This window comes from Peromyscus californicus, unplaced genomic scaffold (genome assembly GCF_007827085.1).
Source record: "Peromyscus californicus insignis strain IS unplaced genomic scaffold, ASM782708v3 Scaffold_14__1_contigs__length_90479793_seg_2, whole genome shotgun sequence".
Lineage (NCBI taxonomy): Eukaryota > Metazoa > Chordata > Mammalia > Rodentia > Cricetidae > Peromyscus > Peromyscus californicus.
The window spans coordinates 19701828-19726095 of NW_026294436.1; the positions used below are offsets into that span (position 1 = coordinate 19701828).

Consider the following 24268-nt stretch of genomic DNA (forward strand, 5'->3'; position numbering starts at 1 on the left):
AGATAGGTCACGCTGCTTCTTGAGTCTCTGTTTCCCTGACTCTTAAATGGGGACAGGCGTATAATTTCTACCTCTCAAGTTGTCAGGAATATCCAGTGGAAAGTACCCATAAAGGCTCTTTATAAGCTATAAAGGATCATATAAATGTTACCTGCTGATTTTAAAAATACTTTATTGTTTTGCTCTGGCCTCTTTTAAAGAGTTTAACTGGTCTGCAGGATTTCTGTTCTCTCCCTCCCTCCCGGTATTCCCTGGAATAGGCAGAAAGGCTAAGGTATATCTCCAAGCAGAGTGTTTGACTAAGACGTATGAGGCCCTGGGTTTCGGCCCTAGACAGCACTAGACTAACCAACAGAACCACACCTAGAATCTCAACACTTGGGAGGCATAGACAAGAGAATTGCTATAATATGGAGGCCAACCTGGGCTACATAGTCAAGTTCTAGGCCAACCAAGAGATCCCATCTCAATACACAGGAAGAACCGGACAGAGGGGCATGGCTTGTCCATTATGGATAGAGCAGGGAGGAAGAATGGGCATGGAGCGAGGAGTAAGGCTCTGTTTCGAGCTCTCTCTCTGATCCTGTGAGCTCTCTAGCCTGTCTGCCTCAGCTTCTCAAACTGAGAAATGAGGACACCTTTTTAACCTGGAGGCGGGTGTGGCACCAAAGAGAGACAGGCGGGTTATAAATACAGTAACCACCAGCACAAGATGGCATCAATTACCGTTTATTAGCAGTGATTTGATTTCAGGAAGGAATGCTTCAGCCATACAAAACAGGAAAGAAATGAGGGGTGAGGTGTTATTTGAATCTTAGACAGTCTTTTAATAAAAGAAAAACCCAGAGCCAGTATCTCTGCCCTGCCATATTACTTCCTGGATGAAAGGCCTGTGTGCTTCCCAAGCAAAAGCATGAGATCTCAAGTGCTGGGATTAAAGGTGTGTGCCATCTCTGCCTGACCTCTGTGTCTAATCTAGTGACTGGCTCTGTCCTCTGATCCTCAGGCAAGTTTATTAGGGTACACAATATATCAGCACAGTGAGGGGACCTTGAAGGTGGCATTGCTGGTGTTTGTTCCTAGTGCCTTGCCCATGCTCTACCCCCTTGCTGCTCCACCACCCCAGCGTCACTTCCCCAGGCCAACCATATCTGTGTCCCCACTGGCAAGGCGGCAAATGCAACTTAAAAGCATGGAATGCAGACTACAGAGACAGAAGAGTGTCCCTGGGGAGGTCAAAGATGCTTAAATAGGTAGATGAAGGGGCTGGGTGTTTAATAGATGGACCAGAGGGGAGACAGGCCTTGTTCGTCACATTTAGGTCATTCTTGAGCAGTAACAACGTACAATTACCACTAACAAACACTTCCCAGGATAGAAGAAACTCCCCAGAGACAAGGTAGCTGCGTGGTCTCTGAGAAGCAGAGCATGGTGCTCAGTGATATGAGCATTCAGGAAGCTGAGACAGAACTTCTGTGCGTCCGAGGCCAGCCTGGACTACATAGTGAGCAACCTGTCTTGGTGGGATCCTGGGTTCAGTGCAACACTGCCCAAGTAAAGAGCCATTGCGTTTCAGTAGTCCACTGAGCTTCTCCATCCTAACTTCCGCTGCCTAGAGGCGGATGCTGAGGACCTAGGGCCTGACAGAGTCAGGTATGGATGCAGCCCAGCCTTCCATGCTGTGTGTGAGATCTCTATCTTGATCCACAGGGCCAGGTCTCTAAGGCCCAGTGCCGTGTGTAGGGCATTGCCTCAGCCCGACCCTCCCTATGTCCCAAGTGAGACCTCTTAGCCCTTCTTAATGAAGACCACGGCATGCGGGAGAAGGTGGCACCCTGTGGCCAGAGCTCAGCTTTGGGCCAGCCATCTTTGGTAGATGATACCGTAGACAGCCTAGAATGGACGCGATTGGAGGACTGCTCGACAAGATCTTGAAGAGTCCGTAAGGACACTAAGAAAGACGAGAAAGGGAGAGAGAGAGTGAGAACGACAACTTGGCCGAGCATCTAGGGCTTTGGTAAACACTCACTCCTTCAGTGTCCGCGCCTGAGTACCTCAGCTCTGGCCTTCTCAGTTCCTGTTTCTCTGTTCCAGGTGGCTGACAGTGACTAATGCCTGAGGGAGATTTGTGTGAAAAAGCTATCTGTCTGTGTCACAGCACCCAGTCCAAGTGTAATGACTGGTGCCACACAGCAGAAAGGACCCCAGCGATAGCCCCCGCTTCCCCGAGTGAGCGAGCGTGCCAAGGGCCCAGCTGGCAGTTCAGCTGCCTAAGACTGTATGGCCAAGCAGGAGCCCCAGCACAGTCCCTGGAGGAGGCAGCCCCAGGGTTAACAGTGCTGAAGAAGAGCTCACAGGAAGGAGAAGTTCTCAGGCAAAGAGGAGAGTCAGCTCTCCAGCAGAAGTAGTGGTTCCCTTGACCAACCCCAGGCAAAGGGTTAGGGAGGCCATTTTGGAATCCCAGGTATCCTGAAAGACCTAAGAAATGGGAGGCCTTGTTTGCTTCTCTGTATTATGGTTTTAGTCAAAATGTCCCTCCCTCTCTTCCTTCCTTCCTTCCTTCCTTCCTTCCTTCCTTCCTTCCTTCCTTCCTTCCTTCCCTCCCTCCCTCCCTCCCTCCCTCCCTTCCTTCCTTTCTTCCTTCCAAGACAGGGTCTCATGCAGACTCAGATGTCAGCCTCGAAATTCCAGCAGTTCTCCTGTCTCAGCCTCCCAAGGGCTGGGATTATGGCCATGCCATGTGTCAGCCATGCTCTGCTCTGTCCTGTTGTGTGACTAGACCAGCTCCTCTCCTTGGCTATGGGGTCAGCTGCTTCTTCCCACTGTAGCGGGGTAGGAGATCAGCTCACTCTCAAAATAGGCTCAGCAGCCCTACTCTGTCCCCTCTAGCCAAAGCCAGCCTGGCATGTCCGTTGGCTGCTAAAGGGGCCCTAATTTTAGCTGTGGGGCCCCCAGGGTAGAAGCAGCTGGGGTAGAGCAGGATTGTGCCAGTCTGTGGCTGCTGCGGGCCTCCTTTGAGTGGACTTCCCCCAGGAGTGAGGGGCAGTGAGAAGTGAACTGGCCTTATCTGAAACCTCTGACTTTGGGAGTGGCTGCCCTGACTCTGTGCCCTTTAGGTGTAGAAGCAGCTGGGCCTTGGGCCAGCCAGGAGGGTGTGTCAGTGTGGACTTTGGCCCAGGGACAGCTTCCCGGAAAGGTAACCGGGTGGGTCCTGACTTTCATTTTCCCCAGCCCCCAAGCTCTCTCCACTTCCCCACACCCACATCTCCTTAGCTTGAATTCAGAGGGTGTGGCTGGGTGTAGCCCTGTCAGGGCTGACCAGGAGGAACAGCAGGCCTTGGGGAGCACTTGCTGCTTGGATGGGTCCTCTGGTTTTTGCCTGTCCCCTTTCTCACTCCTAGGGGACTCTGAAAACCCCTTTCTCTTTCTTCTTGGACTCTGAGCCTGGGTTGGTGTATGCCCCTGGGGCTGGAGGAGGGGACACAGACAGATGAGAAGGCTGTGGGGGGAGGGGCAAGCTGGGTGCAGAGAACTTGGTACTTCTTCCTGGTGACTTGGTTGGGTGGCGCTGGGGGAGAGGGGAGAGGGACTGCTGAGTGGAAAGGAGGCCCAAAGGAAGCTTTACTGACCCTCCATGGAAATCTGAGTGTGAGAAAAGGAGCTGGCACAAGACAGCATGGGTGGTCACCTGGACAGTGAGATGACTTTCAGCTAAGCAAGTTTGGTCTGAACCCTGCCTGGAAATTGGGGGACCTTTTTGACTCAGGAGTTTCAGAGACGTCTTTGTGGGTTCCTGGGAGTGCCTAGTAGGAACACCCAGAAGAGGTCCTGCTAACTTTGGGACCTGTCCTGGTTCTGTGGGAGGCTTACCTAGGAACCTCCGTGCTGATACCTGGCTTCTCGAGCCCCCCAGCCCCAGAAGGCTCTTGATTTTGGTTCCCTTGTTTCCTAGGCTCTGCTTTCCAGTGCAGGTGAACAGGCTGCCTCGGGAGACCCTGCTGTGTGCCACACTCTATGCGCTGCCCATTCCCCCTCCTGGGAGTTCCTCTGAAGCCAATAAGCAGAGGCGGGTGCCTGAAGCCCTGGGCTGGGTCACTACCCCTCTCTTCAATTTCAGGCAGTACGTGAGCCCCAGGGGAGCAGCTTCTGGCCTTGGAAGGGAGCCAGGGGATGGAGATTAAAAACCCGGTTGCTACACTCGGTGTCCCCTGGGAAGGGTTGGCCGAATGGAGCTCACTGTGAAGTCCAGAGGGCCTCAGCCCCAGTAGAGAAGCCAACGTACAGGTCTAGTGACCAGGACTACTGATGGAACCCGGTGGGTGGGGGAGGGGGCATGGGACAGCAGGGTTCCTGTAACAAGTCATCTGGTCCTGTCCTCAGGACTTTAGAGGTCATCTATCCAGGCCTCTCTGCCTCATGGAGATATCCCAGCCAAGCGGTCATCCTGGTCAGGGAGTGGTGAGCTTGAAGAGGCTTTCTTCCATGGGAGCCTTCCTAGAGATTAGAAATAACAGCTGGGCGCTGGTGGCGGCGCATGCCTTTAATCCCAGCACTTGGGAGGCAGAAGCAGGTGGATCTCTGTGAGTACGAGGCCAGCTTGGTCTCCAAAGCGAGTTCCAGGAAAAGGCGCAAAGCTACACAGAGAAACCTTGTTTCGAAAAATCCAGAAATAAGAGCCGTGGTCTGTGGGAAGAATCAAAGAGACGGGTGGGGGAGACACTTAACTAGAAAAGGTTTGGAGACAAGAGAGCGGGAGAGAACCCCACCACTCACAGTGGTTGGTAACTCATCTCCCTCTCCTTCTACCTCAGAGTCTTGACCTGTGGCCGGAAGCTTCTGGGCTTGTGGCCAGCAACACAGGAAAACTCCGGTGCCCGCTGGAGTGCACCTAATTTCCACCAGCCAGACAGTGTCATCCTGCAGGTGAGACTCTCTCTCCCATCCAGCAGTCACACAGCACCAAAGTCGCCTCCAAGGACCTCAGTGAGCTCTGGGCAGGAACTGCGGGCATGGGATGAGATGTGACTGAGCACTCCTGTGCATGTGAGGGCATGAGTGGAAAGTATCCAGCCCCCATTTCACATCAGCCTCTGAAGGTGAGGTCTGAGACCTTCTCCACCCAGAGCTCACCCTGTTTTGAACCTTCATCCTTCTAGGCCTGATCCAAAAAGGTGCTTCTCTTGGGGCCCGAGAGAAAGCAATCCCGTTAGTCACTCAGGGAACCTGTTCTCCTTGGAGGAAAGGAGAGAAGTTACCTCAACCCTAGTTCTGATTGCCCTTTCTCAAGCCCGTGAGATGCTGTGGTATGGAGTAGGGAATGGTAAAACTGACAGAATATGAAATAGAAATATACAGAGTGCATGCTTCGGGAGGCAGGTGTTTTTGTCTTGACTCTGTGCCTAGAAAAACACCCAGTTCATGCCAGGGTGCAGTATGCACTTGCTGAATGAGTGAGTAGAACTCCTTGGAGAACTGTATCTTCCCGCTCTGATGCCCATTTTTGGAGGGAAAGATATTTGGTGGCTCAGATGATCACAGGTCCTAGAGTTAGTAGATCCTTCACCCAAGGTGTGGCCCCAAATCCTCTCAGGCTGCAGCGCCTCCGGGACCACACTAGGGCGTCCCCAGCTTCAGCCTGGGCACCCTCAGTGACTTGCCCTAGTAATACCTGTTGAGGCGTTTGAGGTGGGGCTTTTCCTGTCTTTAAGCAGCTCAAGCCAGCCTTTCCCACCCATGTCCACTTCGCCTATTTTTTTTTTTTTTTTTGAGGGGAAGGCTTGGATGAAACAGGGCCTCTCTATGATTCTTGACTGTCCTGGAACTTACTGTGTAGATGAGGCTGCCCTCAAACATACATACTCCTGCCTCAGCCTTTTTCCAGTGTTAGGATTCCTGGCATAACCCTCCACCACGATAGGCTTCCTATGGTTTCCTTTCAGTTTTTGCTAAAAGTTACAGCTGGGACTTTGGGGATCCCCATGGACATCTGGGTTATTTTACAAAGAGCCTCAGGGAAAGGGAGGGAAGGATTGAGGCACCAGAGTGTGAGAGAACAGCTGGGGAGCCAGGGAAGTGGCCACCGCCGCCTCCTCCACTGACACTGTGTCTTCTTGCTTCTTCTGCTTCTCCTCCGATCCTGTCCCAAGATTGACTTCCCCACCTCGGCCTTCGACATCAAGTTCACCAGCCCTCCCGGAGACAAGTTCAGCCCCCGCTATGAGTTTGGCAGCCTCCGGGAGGAAGACCAACACAAACTCAAAGACATCACGCAGAAGGAGTCCCTGTACTGGTAAGGCCCTGGACCCCTCCGGGTGTGACCCAGACCCTTCCGTGTGTGTGACCCAGGCTTCCCACTGTCTGTCCACGTCAGCCTGACCTTTTCCCTCCCAGCATCTAGTCCCGGCCCTGGTGCTGGAGGACTGGAGATAGTCATTGCTACCACCCAGGCAGAAGGTGGTGGCAGCTCCCAGACCTTTCCCTAGCGGACGCTAGGGGAAATGGATAGGGCAGGTCAGGAAATGAATGTCCAGCCCCACACGAGTGACCTGTCCCAGACCCACCCTACCAGGAGGATGGATCAGAGCTTTGCCACTACCCTAGATACGCTTGTCTGGGTGAGGCAGCTGGTTGCTGACCTCACCGCCCGGCCCCCACCTCCTTCTACCCACCCCTTCCACACCAACAGCCTTTGCATTTTTCTGGCCTTGTCACGTTCCAAAAAGGATCAGGTGTCTTGGCAAGCTGGCAGCCCTCAGGAGTAAAGGAGTCCAGGCTGATCTCATCCTTGGGGCTGCTGTGTCCACCAGTGTTGGAGAAGGAGGGGTGAGAATGAGGGCATTTGGGGCTCTCGCTCATCCGAGCCACTTCTCCAGGCCCTGCATAGCCCTGTGGGTATGCTGGGCGGGGGAACAAGAGATGCAGACCTCCCCGCCCCCACCCCACTCCTGACCCCCTCACTTCATTAGCCCCTCAGCTCCTGTCTCCCATTAGACACCTGATCTCAGGCGAGTCCCAATTAGCTACAGACCCTGTAAAGCTAAGAGAAGTTCCAAGAGGCTTCGCAGCTGTCCAAACCCTGACAAGTGTTGCCCACTGCCCTCTAGTGGCCCTACTCTGGAGTCGTACCCTCAGGGCATCCCCTGGTTGGGTTTTACTGGTCCATGCTTTCAGCCTGGGTCTGACACATGCCCCTGAGATGGGATCAGAGCTGAGATCTGGACCCTGCTTTCCAAGCTGAGCTTCACATTGCAGTCACCTGTGATCCTTTTAAAATACCCGATGCCTAGTTTCTGGAGACATTCCTCCGACTCAGTGGGCGTTGGGGTGGGACCTAGGCGCCAGAAGTCACCAAGCTCCTCAGGTGATTAGAATGCACAGTGAAGTTGGGAAGCCACTGAATGGTAGGCAGTATGGGCAGCCATTCCCTTGGAATGTAAGTTCTCTGCCCTCAGGCTCACTCCACCGCTCTCCTCGCAGGCTCTCCGATGCTGACAGGAAGCACCTGTGGGAAAAGCGCTATTACTGCCACGCAGAGGTGAGCTCCCTCCCCCTGGTGCTGGCCAGCGCACCCAGCTGGGAGTGGGCTTGCCTGCCGGACATCTATGCTCTCCTGAAGCAGTGGACACACATGAACCACCAGGATGCCCTGGGGCTCCTGCATGCCACGTGAGTGGAAGCTCCTCCTTGTCCCGGCCTCAGCCCTGCCGTCACTGATGGGCCAGTTGGGGGACAGGTGGCACAAACATGAGTCTTCAGGGCTTTTCTAGTTTTCTTTTTGCTTTGTCTTGTGTATCCCCAGTCTCTTAAGATTGTGCTGTCCCCTGGAGTCCACCACTGTCGTTTCCCACACATGCTTCATTAGGTGTCTGAGTGCTCTCCTATTCACCCATCACACAGCATTAAATTGTAAATGTTTCAGCACGAACTTTTTGTTAAACAAACAATTTTGGGTTTTTGGTTTTTTTGTTTGTTTTGTTTTGTTTGGGACAGGGTCTCATGTAGCCCTACCTGGCCTGGAATTCACTTTGCAGACCAGGCTGGCCTTGAACTCACAGAGCTTCAGAGATCTGCCTGTCTCTGCCTCCGGAGTGATGGGATTAAAGGCGTGGGCCTCCGTGCTCCAGGTGCACACACATTATTAGCAGAGCTCAGGGTTCCATTTTTTTTTCTTTTGAGGCAAAATTTACATATAAGAAGATGCCCAAACCTCACATAATCATCCATAGTTCCAACAAATGCTTTCCCTTGTACAGCCCAAACCTTTCTTTCTGAGTTCTGATTTTAACAGTCCTCTCTTCTCTTTCTCCAATTGCTGGACCCCAAAATTTAGGGTCTTAGGTGGGCGCCCCAAGAACCCAGACTCCAGTCCAGTTGATGCAACAGCACGAGGATTTTATTAAAGAAACATCTGTACAGATGGGCAAACTCTGCTCCAAAGAGCAAGAGTCGCATCTTACTGCAGCCCCATAAGGGCTTTTAAAGGAAAAACCCACAAAACCCACAAGATTACAATTCCCATACAATTTCATGGCCTGATCACAGAGTGGGTACAGTCACGTCCGCATGTACATTCTTCCGGAAACCTCAAGGGGGGTATCAGGGCAGGAGTGGAGCTTACACAAAGGTCACAGTGGTCCTTCCCGGAACACTTGCAACTATCCCAGTCACAGTTGAGCACATCTCTTAACAGAAATCTTTTACATTGTTACATTGTTGCAGGGGTGACTGAGTAGTGGCTGAGTCAGGTTGACCTTGGAACTAGTTTTCTTTTTAGTTCCTTATTTCCTGGGGCTTGGGGGTGTAAGCCTGAAGGGCTAGGGTCTTTCACAATGAGTTCTTGGGGTCACGGGGCTGCCAGTCTGAGCTGCCTTTTCTAGATTGTACCCAGGCCTTCCGGCTTATTTTCTTGCCATCTCAGCAATCAAAATGTACCTGCCTTTGAGACTTTTTGAGGCTACATCTTTGCTAACCCCTGCAAAACTCATTTCCCGCCAGGCGGTGGTGGCGCACGCCTTTAATCCCAGCACTCGGGAGGCAGAGCCAGGCGGATCTCTGTGAGTTCGAGGCCAGCCTGGGCTACCAAGTGAGTTCCAGGAAAAGGCGCAAAACTACACAGAGAAACCCTGTCTCGAAAAACCAAAAAAAAAAAAAAAAAAAAAAAAAAAAAAAAAAAACCTCATTTCCCGGGCTGTCTCTTGGCTTATATAACCCCCCACAGTTCTCTATTGCTTGCCTGGCAGGCTTTGTATTGTAGGATGTTACCAAAAAACCTGCTTCACCCACTCGAGGGCTCCTTGACGGTAGGAATTTTTAACACAGTAGGAGTTTAGGAAGAGCTGTGGGAGCGGTGTGGAGGACTTTGTTCTATTTTCTTTAAAGTGTTCAGGCAATAAGAAAGGCTATTTTCCTGCTCTTCCCTGCCCAAGGGAGACTGTCCATGAGGTGGGGGAGGGGGGGCACCCCTAAGGGCTGCCCTCCAGAAGAGATGCTGATCTTGAGTGGGGAGGGGATAGAACTTTTCCTTCTCTGTGCCTCTGACACCCAGGCACCCGTGATGGGGATTGTCAAGTTTCTGAACTCTTTTTCTTTTTTTTAAGGTTTATTTATTTATTATGTATACAGTGTTCTGTCGGCATGTATGACTGCAGGACAGAAGAGGGCACCAGATCTCATTACAGATGGTTGTGAGCCACCACGTGGTTGCTGGGAATTGAACTCAGGACCTCTGGAAGAGCAGCCAGTGCTCCTAACCACTGAGCCATCTCTCCAGCCCCCCGTCTCTGAACTCTTTTACAGCTTCCCCGACCAGGAGGTGCGTCGGATGGCCGTGCAGTGGATCGGCTCTCTCTCGGACGCAGAGCTGCTGGACTACCTGCCCCAGCTCGTACAGGTGTGAGGACTCGGAGTTCCCATGCCCCGACTCTTGTCTTTCTACATCTGCCCTGGAAGCCACCGTCCCAGGGCCAGTAGTCAGGGTAGATCTCGGGTGGTTAATGAAGCCTCGTGTTTGCTTTCTTCTGAACAGGCCCTGAAGTACGAGTGCTACCTGGATAGCCCCTTGGTGCGCTTTCTCCTGAAGCGAGCCATCTCTGACCTGAGGGTGACCCACTACTTCTTCTGGTAAACTCACGTGCAGAAAGAAGGGAGGTAGGCGGGGTCTTTAGTGCAAGCACAGTTCCCCTGTGGCAGGTGGGCCTGAGGCGCTGAGAGACCGGGCTCCGGTATGTTTGCTGATCGACCCTGTGGCTTTGGTCTAGAGCACCTTCCTCAAGGAGGTCTTCATTCACCTCCATGTAACTCATGGAGTTTATATCCCCCTTTCCTATCCACCCATGGCAGAAGTATAAAGTCAAGATGAGCTATATATAGAAGGGTTGCAGCTCAAAGACAGGGGAGACATTCCAAGTCTCTTTCCCTCCGACGTGTGGGGTGGGCTTTGTGAGTTGAGGCAGAGTGTGACCCTGGCCTCCCTAGCTCGATGCTGTGGCTCCTGAGTGGCCTGACTCCCCGCTGGCCCTGCCTTGCAGGTTACTGAAGGATAGTCTCAAGGACTCTCAGTTCAGCATCCGCTACCAGTACCTGCTGGCGGCCTTGCTGTGCTGCTGTGGCAAGGGACTGAGGGAGGAGTTTAACCGCCAGTGCTGGCTGGTCAACACCCTGGCCAAACTGGCCCAGCAGGTCCGAGAGGCCACCCCCTCCGCACGCCAGGTAAGCAAGGCTGGCTCTCCTTGTCCCTGTTTCCAGCCGAGGCTTGTGTGACTAGGACGCTACTTCTCAGGCGTCCTGAGAGGCAGGATGGGAAGGGACTGTCTCCGATTTAGAAATTAGAAGGAGGTGGCTGTTACCTGCAGGCCATAAGCAGATGGTCCCCAAGCTGGCCACAGCTCACGAATGTGTTTTGCTTGGCTTGCAAAATATCATTAGGATTTTGACTTAGCTGTCTGCCTTAAAGGCAAGGCATGCTTGCGTATGCTGTCCTCTGCACAAGCTCAGTCAGTAGGTGAGGGCTAAGGTCTGTTCACCTTTTGCTGTGGGGAGCCATGGCTCGGGGCGGAGACGGGTGACAGAAAGGGACACCTTTATCTGTTTGTGTGAAGGCACTATGCCACACCAGTGGTGCTTCCGGTTTCTGACATTTAAAACTTATGAGATCATTGTAAGTCTGGATCTTGGGCTTCTCTTAGCAAAGCCCGGAAGGACTTAGCCCTTGTGGTACCACTTACCCTCATTCTATGCCTGCTTCTTCCCTTCTCCTGGCTGCCTTGCCTCTGTTGAAACTCAGCTGTGCTTCCTGAGCACTGAGCAAGTCTGGGACCCGAGCGGGCGGTGGTCCTTCTTCCCAAGAGTTTCTCAGAAGTTGTCCCTGTTACTCAGGCACAGGACTAGGCTCCTTCCTCTGGGAGATAGATGCTTGGCCCTCAGTGGAGCCTCTGGGCCTCTCACCTCATTCCTGCTCTTCCCCACTCCCTCTGAAGGGCATCCTTCGCACGGGCTTGGAGGAGGTGAGGCAGTTCTTTGCCCTCAACGGTTCATGCCGTCTGCCGCTTAGCCCCAGCCTGCTGGTGAAGGGCATTGTGCCCAGGGTGAGTCTCTGCTAGATGAAGAACTTCAAAGAATGGGGATCACTTGGGGGAGGTGAGGGCCTCCTTACTCTGTCTTAGGAGAGGAGGGTGGAGGGCAACCAGATGGCCTCTTCCCAGCTTGACTGTGTGTGGACTTGGCCGACTACTGTAACTGTGTGCAGGGCAGAAGAACTGGGTCAGCGGCTGGGTCTCCCTGGTGATGCTGAGGGTGGAGCTGGGGAAGGTGGGGAGGATGGCCGCTCTTAGCCTCACTGCCCAGCACGGGTCTGTTGGTTGGTTGTTTCGACCCATCCTCACAACTCTTAGGCATATGGTCCTCTTGTGGAAGTATAGGATGTGGGATTTACCAGACGTCACAAACTAGTAAGTTGTGTACAGAGCGAAGGGAGGAGGGTGGGGCAATCAGATGTTAGAGCCAGGGTTCTAGCAGCCGAAGCCAGGAAGAGGGAAGCAAGGAGAGGGATGTGGACTTTGGGTTCCTGGGAAATATGGAAGATGTCATGAGCATGTCCTGGGTGTGGACCACCCTGACATGAGTCACCGCCCTCCCACTGTACAGGACTGTTCCTACTTCAATTCCAATGCGGTCCCCCTGAAGCTCGCCTTCCAAAATGTGGATCCCCTAGGTGAGAACATCCGGGTCATCTTCAAGGTGAGGATGCTTCGCCCAGCAGGGTGTGAGGGCACAGGAGGGGATGGCCCTGGGACAAGCCTGGGCTATGTAGTGACTTCCAGGCCAGGCTGGGCTAGATATCGAGACACTGTTTCAAAAAACATAACAAGGCAAAAACCCTGTCTCGAAAAACCAAAATCAAACAAACAAGAAAAAAGGCGGCAAAACCAGTACTTTAGTCATGCCTAGCAGGGGTGAAAGCAGTGAGGAGAAGAGAATGTTCCAGACTGGCAGGAAAGGTCTGAACTGTTCCATTCTCCTGTCCTCTCCTCCCTTCTCCTCCTCCATCTTCCTTCTCTCCCTGTTGCTGGGGATTGAACTCAGGGCCGTGAGCATCCCAGGCAATGACTCTAACCACTGAGCCATATCTCTAGTTCACTCATGACTATCGGGTAAAAAGGGATTCTGATAAATGCTGCATGGCCCCAGAAGGCTGAGCAGTGTTAGGAGAAGCAGAGGCACTGGATAGCTCAGAATATGGGAACCCTTCCTCGGAGGCAGGGCCGCTCCCATAAAACGCCACGGGCAAGGCAATGCTCGGATTCTGGAAGAGGATGTGGCTGGCTGCTGGAGAGTTTATATGAGGTGCTGGTTACACTAGGTGAACCTCCTGTTTTTCCCGCTGACTGGCTCCTCCCTGGTGCTGAGAAAGAAACAAATGAGAGTCTCAGAGGATGTTCTGCAGAGGGGCAGGCAGCACGCACCTACCCGGGCCTCAGGAATAGAGCGTGTGCTCAGCATTCTAGAACCTTATAGCACAAGTTTGTAGTTAGTTTCTGATCTGGTAGAAATGTTCAAGTTTTTAAAAGGCCTGGTGAACCAGACATGGTGGTGTGTATCTGTCATCCAGTACTCACAGGCTGAGGCAGGAAGATTGCTGGTCAAAACCAGCCTGGGCTGCCCAGAGAGAACTTGTCTCAAACAAACAGGTCTAGTGATCAGAAGGGTTTCTTGCAGAAAAGGAACCATAATTCAGTTCAGATGGGGATGGAGCAGTGGGGGCGGGGAAGCACAGCAGGGGGGGCACTGCAGAGGTCAGCGTCACTGCTCCTGTTCCTCAGCCTCCTGAGGGCCAGATCAACAGGTGAGTGACAGAAAACCGGGGAACTGCCATCTCTCCCTGCTGCTGCAGTTTGGAATGCTGTGGGGTCTGGGAGCCTGGAGGAGGGAGTGGAAATGGATTTTAATCACCCCTCTTCCCTCTGCAGTGTGGGGATGACCTTCGCCAGGACATGCTCACCCTGCAGATGATTCGAATCATGAGCAAGATCTGGGTGCAGGAGGGGCTGGATATGCGCATGGTCATTTTCCGATGCTTCTCCACTGGCCGAGGGAGAGGTCAGTGGGGAGTCGGGCAGGGCACCCCCTTCCCTCACTGCCTGCTTTCCCAGCATGAACAGTGGAGAATAGAAGGGTAGGACTGTTCCATGAGAAGATGTGGGGTGACTTGAAAAAGAAAGCAAGGGAGAGACTGTTGGGAAACAAAACAGACCTGGAGGCATAGCAACCTCTGTGGACTTTGGATCTTGATCAAGCAAGCCAATTGTAGTTTTGAGATGGCTGTAGGAAAATTTGAAAATAGGCTGGCTTCAAAGGGCCACGGTTAAGTTTTTTTGGATGTGACAGGTACGTGGTTATTATGTCCTTGTTCATTATATTTAAAAAAATTTATTGCGCTGGGCGGTGGTGGCACACGCCTGTAATCCCAGCACTTGGGAGGCAGAGGCAGGCGGATCTCTGTGAGTTCGAGGCCAGCTTGGTCTACAAAGCAAGTTCCAGAACAGCTAGGACTGTTACACAGAGAAACCCTGTCTCAAAAAATATATAAATAAGTAAATAAATAAAAAAGTATCTATTGCATGAAGTGGTGTGTCTAAAGTAGAGTGTGGTAACAACACACCTATAATCCCAGCTCTCAGATGAGGCAGGAGGATCAGAAGTCCCAGGCCAGCTTGGGCTACAGAGGGAGACCCTCCAGCTGGAACAGCAGGAAGTAGGAAGCTAACTGGTTAATGGGAGATGAAATGAAATTAGCCAAAGTGTTGATGATTACTGAAGCTGGGTGATGGCTACATGAGAACTGATTAAAAGCCCTGTATATATTTTAAGAGTTTCATAGTAAAATCTGAAAAGAACAACAAGAAGCAACCTCATGACTTGGGGAAGCCTAGAGCCAGTCTAGACTGTGTGGTGTGGGCGTGGTCTTCTTACCATCCTCCATCATGGAATCCTCGTACTGGCAGACTTTGTCCAAAGGCTCCAGGGCTTTGCTTGTGGGAAGTGTCTAGTCCAGCGAAGATAGACGTCCTCACTCTGTCCTGAAGCCTGAGTCTGACCCCTTCTCTCTCAGGGATGGTGGAGATGATACCCAACGCTGAGACCCTGCGCAAGATCCAGGTAGAGCATGGGGTGACTGGTTCCTTCAAGGACCGTCCCCTGGCCGACTGGCTACAGAAACACAACCCTGGGGAGGATGAGTACGAAAAGGTAGGTGACTGTGGCTTATGGCTCCGCTACCACCAGACCCGCACGCACACAGAGTAGCCAGCTCAGCTTTGCTGAAGGATGTGCTCTTTGTGGACCGATGTAGCTAGAGATGGGTCAGATGACGGTTGTAAATTAACAGCGTCTTTTAGTATTTGTCAGATATCATTTTAACTAACCCAAGCCCCTTTTTTTGTGGGCATGAGTCAGGTGCCCCCCTTGCTCCAAGCAGTGGGGCTGGTATGCAAGACTGTAACTTGAAGCCAAGATTGAAGCTAGTGATGTGAGCAGAGGCCTGGCTGGCCCCTGACTAGAGGGAAGAAGGTGAGCTTCCAGGGAACGCAGAGCCTTGGTGGTCTGCTGTTACCCACGGCCAGGCCACAGCTTCATGACTGTAGTCTTTGGGTTAATGAAGTTTGGGGTGAGAGTAGAAAGGGGCAGGTTACAATAAAAATACCAGACTGTGGCACATACTTTTAATCCCAGCACTCAGGAGGCAGAGGCAGGTCGATACCTCTGAGTTCCAAGCCAGCCAGGGCTACATAGAGAGACTCTGTCTCAAAAACAAACCAAAATGCCAGAATGTTAATTCCTATAAGGCTTGCTTCTAGGGAATATAAATAGTAATTTATGTTGATCAATGCGTTTTATTCCGGAAGGAAGACGTGCAGGCATCCAAATTATAACCAGAATATGTCTGATGGGTGTGTGATTGGGTGGTCTTAAAGGGTCCTAGTAAGTCTGTGGTTCCCCAGGGTTTGTTTGTTTGTTTGTTTGTTTGGTTTTTCTTTTTTTTTTTTTTTTTCCGAGACAGGGTTTCTCTGTGTAGTTTTTTTTTTCTTTGGTTTTTCAAGACAGGGTTTCTCTGTGTAGCTTTGCGCCTTTCCTGGAACTCACTCTGTAGACCAGACTGGTCTCGAACTCACAGAGATCCGCCTGGCTCTGCCTCTTGAGTGCTTGCGCTGCCGCCCCCCCCCCCCCCCCCCCCCCCCCCGTTCCCAGGGTTTAATCCCTTAGCCCCCCTGTGCTCTCTAACACACTCTTGACTGACATGCCCTCTGTTATGCCCTCTTTCCCTACTCACTCACATACTGATGACTCCAAAGCCCTTCTTGTAGCCCCCTTTTCCCATGCAGCCTAAGCCTCTCCAGCCCTGGCCTGCTGGAGTCCTCTGCTGCATCTCTGATGTCATCAAACTCCGTGGAGGCAAAGCTTAGTCCCCGCCCCCAGCCCCCCCCCCCCCCAGCCCTACTCCCCTCTTGAGGCCTGCTTGTTTTGTGTTTCCCGTCAGAAAATGTAGGATGCTGCAGTCACCCACACCAGAGCCACCGGCTTCTTCATGGTCCCTCTGCCTGGTTTCAGGGACTTAAGTCCAGAGCCCTTCATGTCACAGCTGTGCTCGGGGTTTTTCAGAGGCTCCTCCCAGATGAATCCCACATCTCCATCCCTGCCTTTGTCATCCAGCCTGGCCCACCCCAGTCTCCTGCCCTGATCACTTAGGCTCCAGTGTAGGGGATCCGTGCTCGTGTTTAGCGCCTTTAGACGATGATACCCTTTGGCCTAGAAACTCATTCCCTCTTCCTCAGCCTCGAACGCTGCTCCTTCTACGTCATGCGACTCCACCTTGGAGAGGACTGTTGCTTCTTCTCTCCCTCCTCCAGACCCATGTGCTATTTCTGCTAACGTGGTTTTTCAGGTGTCGAAGGCCCGCATAACAAGTGCTGGGCTAGGTGTTGGATTGTCATCACTCCATGCCAATGTACTAGCAAGTCATAATAAATGTGGAAGTGTCTACAAGCAGGCACGTACCTGGAAGCTGACTCTCTCTTTTTTTTTTTTTTTTTTTTTTGGTTTTTCAGCAGGACCTCACTCTGTAGCATAGCTCAGACAGGCCTGAAACTCATAATCCTCCTGCCTCAGCTTCCTGAGTGCTGGGATTGTAGGGATGAGGCACGGTGCTAGTGGTTTCTTATGGTTATGCCTGGAAAAGAACGTGACTATACTCAGTAATCGACACCCATATTTCATCAGTGAGACCCTCAAGTTAGGAGGGGGACCCCAACTCAGGGAGGAGGTAGGGGGAGTGTAGTCATTACTGGTGGGCACCAGTACAGCTTTTTGTGATCCGCCAGAGGCCTCATCTAAGATAGAAAGAATACCTATGACAGGGAGGGGCAGGTTAATGGAGATGTTAAGCCAAAACTGGGATTGGATGGGCTATGTTCCTTACCAAGGGGTTTCTTTTCATTCATAGATTTTTGCTTTCTAAGAAATGGTCTTTCCATTACAGAAGTTGAATTCTGTGATATCTGTTTTGAGAGTCACCACGTAGCTCTGGCTGGCCTGGAACTCATTATGTAGACCAAGTCAGCCTAAAACTCACAGAGACCTACTACCTCTGCCTCCCAAGTGCCTCCACACCTGGTCCCCTCCTCCTTTTTTTGTGTGTGTGTGTGTGCGTGAACATGAGTGGGGTAAGTGCACACGCCCATGGGTGTGTATGCTAAGGCCAAAGCAAGACACCAAGTGTCTTTCTCTGTCACTCCGTACTTTACTGTCTTTAGGTAGGGTCTGTTGAGGAAGGAACTGGAAGCTTGCTTTTTGGGGAGGTTGGCTAGTGAGCGCTCAGCCTGTCTGTGCCCCATCCCATTGGGGTTACAGGCACGCACTGCCATACCTAGCTTTTTACATTGGTCCTGGGGATTCCAACTCAAGTCCTCATGCTTTCAGCACAAGTGCTCCTACCTCAGCCCCTCCCATCCCTTGAGCCCCAAAATATCTCCAACACATTTTACCAAATAGAGATGTCTGATTTTCAAGTGCAAAACAGTGCAGTAAGTGTGAAGCTGTCTCAGCTCTTCTTTGCAGCGCAGGGTTTTAATTAGGGAAGCATCTAGCTGGTCCCAAACGCTAAGGGAATGGAGTGTTATTTGGGGCAGGAAGAAGGGTCATGTACCAGGCTTTTTCTTTGGGGCCACCAGCCAGCTCCCAAATCATGACACAGAGACTTAGTTTTGAATGCCCAGCCTAGTTTAAGCATGTTTCTGACTAGCTCTTTTAACTTAAAGTAACCTGTTTCTCGTTATCTATCTTTTGCCTCAGGGCTTATTACCTTTCTTCCTTCTGTATATTTTATTTCACTGCTTCTCTGTGTCCAGCTGGCATCTGCCTGGCATCTTGCCCTGGGCACGTCATTTCCATCTCCTTCTCCTTGAGCCTAGATTTCTCCTCCTATGTATTCTCTCTGCCTGGCAGCCCTGCCTAGCTCTTGGTTGTTCAGCTCTTTAATAGACCAATCAGGTGCCTTAGGCAGGCAAGGGGAAAGACATGCAACACATCTTTACATCATTGAACACACATCCTTACATTGTTAAACAAATGCAGCAGAAACAAATGTAACACATCTTTGCCTAGTTAAAACAAGATTCTACAACAGGGTCAGGTGCCCTGAGTTCTGATAGTCAGCAGCCACTCTTGAGTCGGGGTTATCACGGCCTGCTGGAAAAGTTTTAAGCATCAGCCTTTCTGTCCACTAAGGTCTCCCAATCTGAACTGCACATGCCCACTGTCTTACCAGCCAAAAAAACCAAATTCAGATGAAGGGTGTATATATAGACATATAAACCTTCCATGTCCTACTTCAAATACATGGACGATGGAAGGTGTTTCTTTGTGCATAAGCCTGTGCTTTGGTATAGGATGAGGATGAGCAGGCAGGTGCTGGGTGCTGCTGGAGTTCACATGAGAAAGGTCAGAGCTGGCCGTGGCCCCACCTCCTGCCTCCACTCTGCACAGGCTGTGGAGAACTTCATCTACTCCTGCGCTGGCTGCTGTGTGGCTACCTACATCTTGGGCATCTGTGACAGACACAATGACAATATCATGCTGAAGACCACTGGGCACATGTTCCATATAGATTTCGGCCGCTTCCTGGGCCATGCGCAGATGTTTGGCAATATCAAGAGGTAAGTGGCCCCCTGTGTGAAAGGCAAGAGTGGTTCAGAGCTGGGGTGAAATACTGTGATCGAAAGCAGCTGGGCCTCAGAGCACTGACCCTGGGCAAGCCGCTCTGAAGAAGAGAAGACTGATAAGGAGCTCAAGTTCATGCAGAGCCTTGTGGAAGGTGAGGATCGGCTGATCCCATGATGAGGGGCTGAGGACTGAGCAAAGGGACAGGTACCTGAGCTTCAGCAGGGACCCCAGTTAGGTAGCTGGGAGAAAGCATCACTAGTTCCCTGGTTAGAACACACGATGAGGGGTGAAGGAAAGCAGACCCTGGTGACGTTCCTGGTGACGTTTACAAGGTGACCCCCCCCCTTCTCCATATTGACCTTCTCCCTGTATGTTCCCTTGGCTCAGGGACCGCGCCCCCTTTGTCTTCACCTCGGACATGGCGTATGTCATCAACGGGGGTGACAAGCCTTCCAGCCGCTTCCATGATTTTGTTGACCTTTGCTGCCAAGCCTACAACCTCATTCGCAAGCACACCCACCTCTTCCTCAACCTTCTGGGCCTGGTGAGGAGCTCATCTCTTTATGACCCTCCTTATTACCTGGCTCCATCTTTAACACTGCCCGGGATTTTTCCAGAGGGTTCATAGAGACCCACGTCTCTCAGTTGTGCTCCCTGTCTTCCCTAAAGGCAGGGACCCAAACTACTAGGAACAGTGATGCCTGACCCCGCACTTAGCCTCTCAGTTCCAGTGGCCCTCTAACCCCTGCCCACAGCATCTGCCTATAACCCCAAAAGATCACGGAGCCTAGTACAGGAAACCTTGCCTCAGGGTAGAGAGCAAGCCCTCCTTTCTTCTTCTAGATGTTGTCCTGTGGCATCCCTGAGCTCTCCGACCTGGAGGACCTCAAGTATGTGTATGATGCTCTGAGGCCTCAGGACACAGAGGCCAATGCCACCACCTACTTCACAAGGTAACACAGTACTGCCCACCCAAGTGGTTCGCGGGCTGCTGAGTTGGCAGGAGCAGGCTGGGCAGTGGGAAAGGCTTAGTCCAAATGGCAGGGCCAGGACTTGGATCTCCTGTCCCAGTTTTGCCTTGGGAATCATTTTGTTCCTGTTTACATTCTGGGGCTAATATGTATAAGTAGGGCTATTAGCATCTCTCTCCTCCTCCTCTTCCTCCTCTTTCTCCTTTCCTCCTTCCCTTCCTCCTCCTTCCCCTCCTCCTCCCCCTAGCCCCCCCCTCCTCCTTCTCTTCCTTCTGCCTACTTCTGCCTCCCAGCTGCTGGGATTAAAGGTGTGCTCCACCACTGCCTGGCTCTTATCTGGGTTCCTACCGATCCCAATCAGAGACTTTGTCTAGGAGGCAGTGTAGAAGCTGGATTTCATAATAGGTTTTATTTATTCATTTATTGTTTTTCAAGACAGCGTCTTTCTGTGTAGCCCTGGCTGTCTTAGAATTTCTTCTGTAGATCAGGCTAGCCTTGAAGGAGCTCAAAGATCCACCTGCCTCTGCTGGAATCGCACCCAGTTTATGATATTTTTTAGCTCTTTCAGTCAGACCCTTCCCCTTTCAGGAGACCTCACTTAGAAGTTAGTCTCTTTGAGCAGGGCCTGGTGTGGTCCTGGGATTCCATTTGATAGTACTATTTAGACATTTGCTGTCCCAAGTTCCCTCCTACCTTGTTTTGAGTGTCTTTGGCAGGAGGAATAAGAACTCAGGATTCACAAACGCAAACTGCATGACATAATTGTGTCAATCATGTGCTCCATGAGACTATTACATTGGGAACGTAATTTGATCTGGTGGTTAATTTCAGGACTCAGGGCTGGGCATGGTAGCCCACACCCGTAATCCTAGTACTTGGGAAGCTGAGACAGGAGGATCACCATGAATTTGAGGGCAGCCTGGGCTACATAGTGAGATCCTGTCTACCTCCATCCCCCCATCCCTTCACCCCCAAATCTCAGGACTTTGGGAATATCTGTTTAGATAGTTGTCAAGGCGGAGGGAGGTTGGGTCCGTGGTTACATCCTTTGTTTCCCATCCTGCACAAACAGGTTGATAGAGTCCAGCCTGGGCAGCGTAGCCACGAAACTCAACTTTTTCATCCATAACCTGGCTCAGATGAAGTTCACGGGCTCAGATGACCGGCTGACCCTTTCCTTTGCGCCCCGAACACACACGCTCAAGAGCTCTGGCCGCATCAGTGATGTTTTTCTCTGCCGGCACGAGAAGGTCTTCCACCCCAGCAAGGGCTATGTGAGTGTTCGCCCCTCCGACGCTCTGTTGCTTCTTGTCCACCCATCTTCTTGGGGTTAACTCTTCCTTCACACCTGCGCAGTGGGCCCTGGAGTTTACCAAGGCTCTTGCACCGGGAATGATCCCAGACAGAGCAGTTCCCTCCATTAAGTGATCTGCATAGGTTCGGGCAGCTGAACTGGTTTGTAATTCTGTGAGACACATGTCCTGTGAGACACAGGCAGGAGGTCTCTGCTTTCAAGTTCCGGCCTGTATGCAGCCCACCCTCTTTTCTCCCCTGGAGGCTCTTCTGAGACCCTTTTCCTTCTGGAAAGCACCACGCACACACACTCACACAGGCGCACGTGCACGTCTGCTCCCCTGTCCCCTCTAGGAGGCAGGTGGTCAGGCAGGCGGACTCTGGGTTTTGGCCTTTGCAGATATATGTGGTGAAGGTTATGAGAGAGAACGCTCATGAGGCAACTTACATCCAGAGGACGTTCGAGGAGTTCCAGGAACTGCACAATAAGCTGCGCCTGCTCTTCCCTTCTTCCTTCCTGCCCAGGTAGCGCCCCCCCTCCACCCCACCCCCCTGCGCGTGCCCCCATCCTCTTGAGCTCAAAGATACGGGGAGGGAGGAAGGATGGAGCTAGCAGGCAGGCTGTTTCAGAAAGGACTCCTTGAAACGGAGGCTCTCGACCTGCTTTAGTCTGCCAGGTAGTGGGTTTGGTGACAAGTGCGCCCCCTGCTGGCTGTAATTGCCAGCCCGCCCAACAGCCTTGCGGAAAAACAAAACAAAACAAAACATAACACAGAGGCACCAGCCAAAAAGCAAGCCAGCTGAGCTGAAAGCAGGGGCACTGGGTGAATCTGAACATGACTCAAAGTTTATAACTTATCAAAGAATTACCCCTTTTTTCCTAATGGATAAAGTGTGACACACACACATTCAGCCTTGAAAGGGACCTTTGACACCTACGTCACAGATGAGCCTAAACGAAACAGGCCAGTCACGAGAAGATAAAAAGCTCTGTGGCCCTACTTATCGGAGCCCCCTAGAGCAGTCAGAGCCCTGGGGACTGAATGCAGAATCGGTGGTTGAGATCTAACGGGTGTGATGCTTTAGTTCTGCAAGATGAAAGGAGTTCTGGACCTGGCTTCTGGGGACATTCATGTAGCATTGTGAATGTCCTCAATGCCACAGAACCGTACCTAGAAGTCTTTAATAATGCTTGATGATTAAAATGCTGGAATTGTCTGGGGTCCCAGGAAGAGAGAGAGAGACAGAGACAGACAGAGAGTAAGAGAGACAGAGTAAGAGAGAGACAGAAACAGACTAACCCACAGACGTGAGCACAGACTGGGAAGTCTGGTAGGAGTCAGGGAGGCAAGGATCCCCCAGAAGAGAAGCAGCTTGGAATTGAGGATCAGGTAAATAGAAATGCAAAGGAAATATCTAAAATCTTCATACTCACTCCCCCTCTGTCCCTGTGTCCCTCGTCTTCCTGTCCGTCCAGCTTCCCTAGCCGCTTTGTGATTGGCCGCTCCCGGGGAGAGGCGGTGGCTGAGCGGCGGAGGGAGGAGCTAAACGGTTACATCTGGCACTTGATCCACGCAGCTCCGGAGGTGGCTGAGGTGAGTGCCTGGGTGTCGGATGTGAAAGGAGGGGCCTGAGTCGTGGGGAGGTCATTCGGTCTGTCTGCCTGGTGAATGACCAGTGCCGGCTTTGATGAGGATTAGAGAGCACAGGTCCATGGTGGATCAAGCCTCGGGCCCAGGTCTTTTCATTTCCTGTGTTTATTAGAAACACTCTTCCAGAGAAAGGCTTGTGTTTCAGCCCCAGGCTAACTCCGTCATGTCTCCCCAAGCTGGTGTGTTGATAGGGGAATAGAGAAGACGGAGTAGACAGGTGGTGGCGCACGCCTTTAATCCCAGCACTCAGGGAGGCAGAGGCAGGTGGATTTCTGTGAGTTCGAGGCCAGCCTGGGTTACAGAGTGAGTTCCAGGACAACCAGGGCTACACAGAGAAACCCTGTCTCGAAAAAACAAAACAAAGAAAAGAAGTCAGGAGTAGTGTAGGCTGCTTTCGACCTGAAGTGGCTTGTTTTGTTGTTTTGTTTTTTATTATTTTTGTCCATTTTGATTTTTGAGATGTGGTCAAAATTTTGCAGACCAGGTTATCCTTGAACTTGTAACGGTCTTCTTCCTTTTGTTTCTTGATTGCTGAGATTATAGGAATTTGTTCCCCAACCCACCCAACTATTGACTTTTTTTTTCTTAAAAAACAAACAGTGTGTGTGTGTGTGTGTGTGTGTGTGTGTGTGTCTGTCTGTCTGTCTGTGTCTATGTCTAAATAAAATTAGCCCTTCCTGGGTCATGTCTTACTGGAGTGGCCCTGTTTTCTGGTCTGTTCCAGTGTGATCTGGTATATACCTTCTTCCACCCCCTTCCCCGGGATGAGAAGGCTTCAGGCATGAGCCCAGCTCCGAAGTCCTCAGGTACGGTACCTTCCTGGTGGCAGTCCCCCCAAAACACATCCCCACCTCTTTGTCAACTTTCTTTCCTGTTCAGTTGCTTGCTTTCTGGGGACTCTGGTTTTCCTTTAGGGCTGTGGTGTCCACAGCTCTATGGCTGAGTTCCCTAGGGATGGATATTTATTCAGCGATAACCCCTCTCAGATTGGGTACATTCATCCCAACCCACCTCTACGTTGCATTCCAGACCCACGTGAGTATCAGAAACCAGACAGGCTGGGGCAGGAGTTCAGGAAGAAAGTAAAAAGTCTGCCTGGCACCAGTCAGGGGCACTTCTGGCCTACGGATCTTTCTCAGCTTCCCTTTTCCCTGCAGATGGGACATGGGCCCGGCCTGTTGGGAAGGTCGGTGGGGAGGTGAAGCTGTCGATTTCCTATAAGAACAACAAGCTCTTCATCATGGTGATGCATATTCGGGGCTTGGTAAGTGCAGGCACAGCCCTCGCTGGGTCCCTCATCTTTCTGCTGGTAGTTTTTTGGGCGAGTCAGTTCTCTGCTCCCGGATAATGAGAGTAACCACAGATGTTTACTGAGCCTCCGCCACAGGCTGCCCATGCCAGGCCTGCGGTTGACCAGGCGATTCAAGACACAGCTGCTTGCTTGCTGTGGTCTGTGCGGCTGTATCCTGAGCACTGTGAGCCTCTTTATAAAGTGATGTTGGTGCCTCTCTTCAGGGGTTGCTGTGGGGATGGAGTGAGATAATCCATGGGATGCACTTGCCTTTCTGAGTAGTACTGTTGTTATGGTAATTATGGTTTTATAAAAGAGAGGTCCAGGGGGCTTGCTACCTGGTTATAGTA

The 24268-nt window shown here is 51.7% G+C and overlaps 1 protein-coding gene across 5 annotated transcripts in view; it reads left to right on the forward strand.

Moving 5' to 3' along the window:
- Positions 1-24268, forward strand: part of Pik3c2b (phosphatidylinositol-4-phosphate 3-kinase catalytic subunit type 2 beta) — a 69194-nt gene that overhangs the window by 38021 nt on the left and 6905 nt on the right. For all 5 annotated transcript variants that reach the window (XM_052736938.1, XM_052736936.1, XM_052736939.1 and 2 more), the window contains 19 exons: positions 3953-4120; positions 4812-4923; positions 6147-6289; positions 7477-7665; positions 9796-9889; positions 10025-10119; positions 10527-10707; positions 11475-11582; positions 12142-12234; positions 13464-13593; positions 14606-14742; positions 18535-18704; positions 19099-19255; positions 19555-19664; positions 20755-20956; positions 21376-21500; positions 22453-22570; positions 23352-23433; positions 23785-23891. In XM_052736938.1, coding sequence (XP_052592898.1) covers positions 3953-4120; positions 4812-4923; positions 6147-6289; positions 7477-7665; positions 9796-9889; positions 10025-10119; positions 10527-10707; positions 11475-11582; positions 12142-12234; positions 13464-13593; positions 14606-14742; positions 18535-18704; positions 19099-19255; positions 19555-19664; positions 20755-20956; positions 21376-21500; positions 22453-22570; positions 23352-23433; positions 23785-23891 — 2521 coding nt within the window. The remainder of the gene's footprint in view (positions 1-3952; positions 4121-4811; positions 4924-6146; positions 6290-7476; positions 7666-9795; positions 9890-10024; positions 10120-10526; positions 10708-11474; positions 11583-12141; positions 12235-13463; positions 13594-14605; positions 14743-18534; positions 18705-19098; positions 19256-19554; positions 19665-20754; positions 20957-21375; positions 21501-22452; positions 22571-23351; positions 23434-23784; positions 23892-24268) is intronic.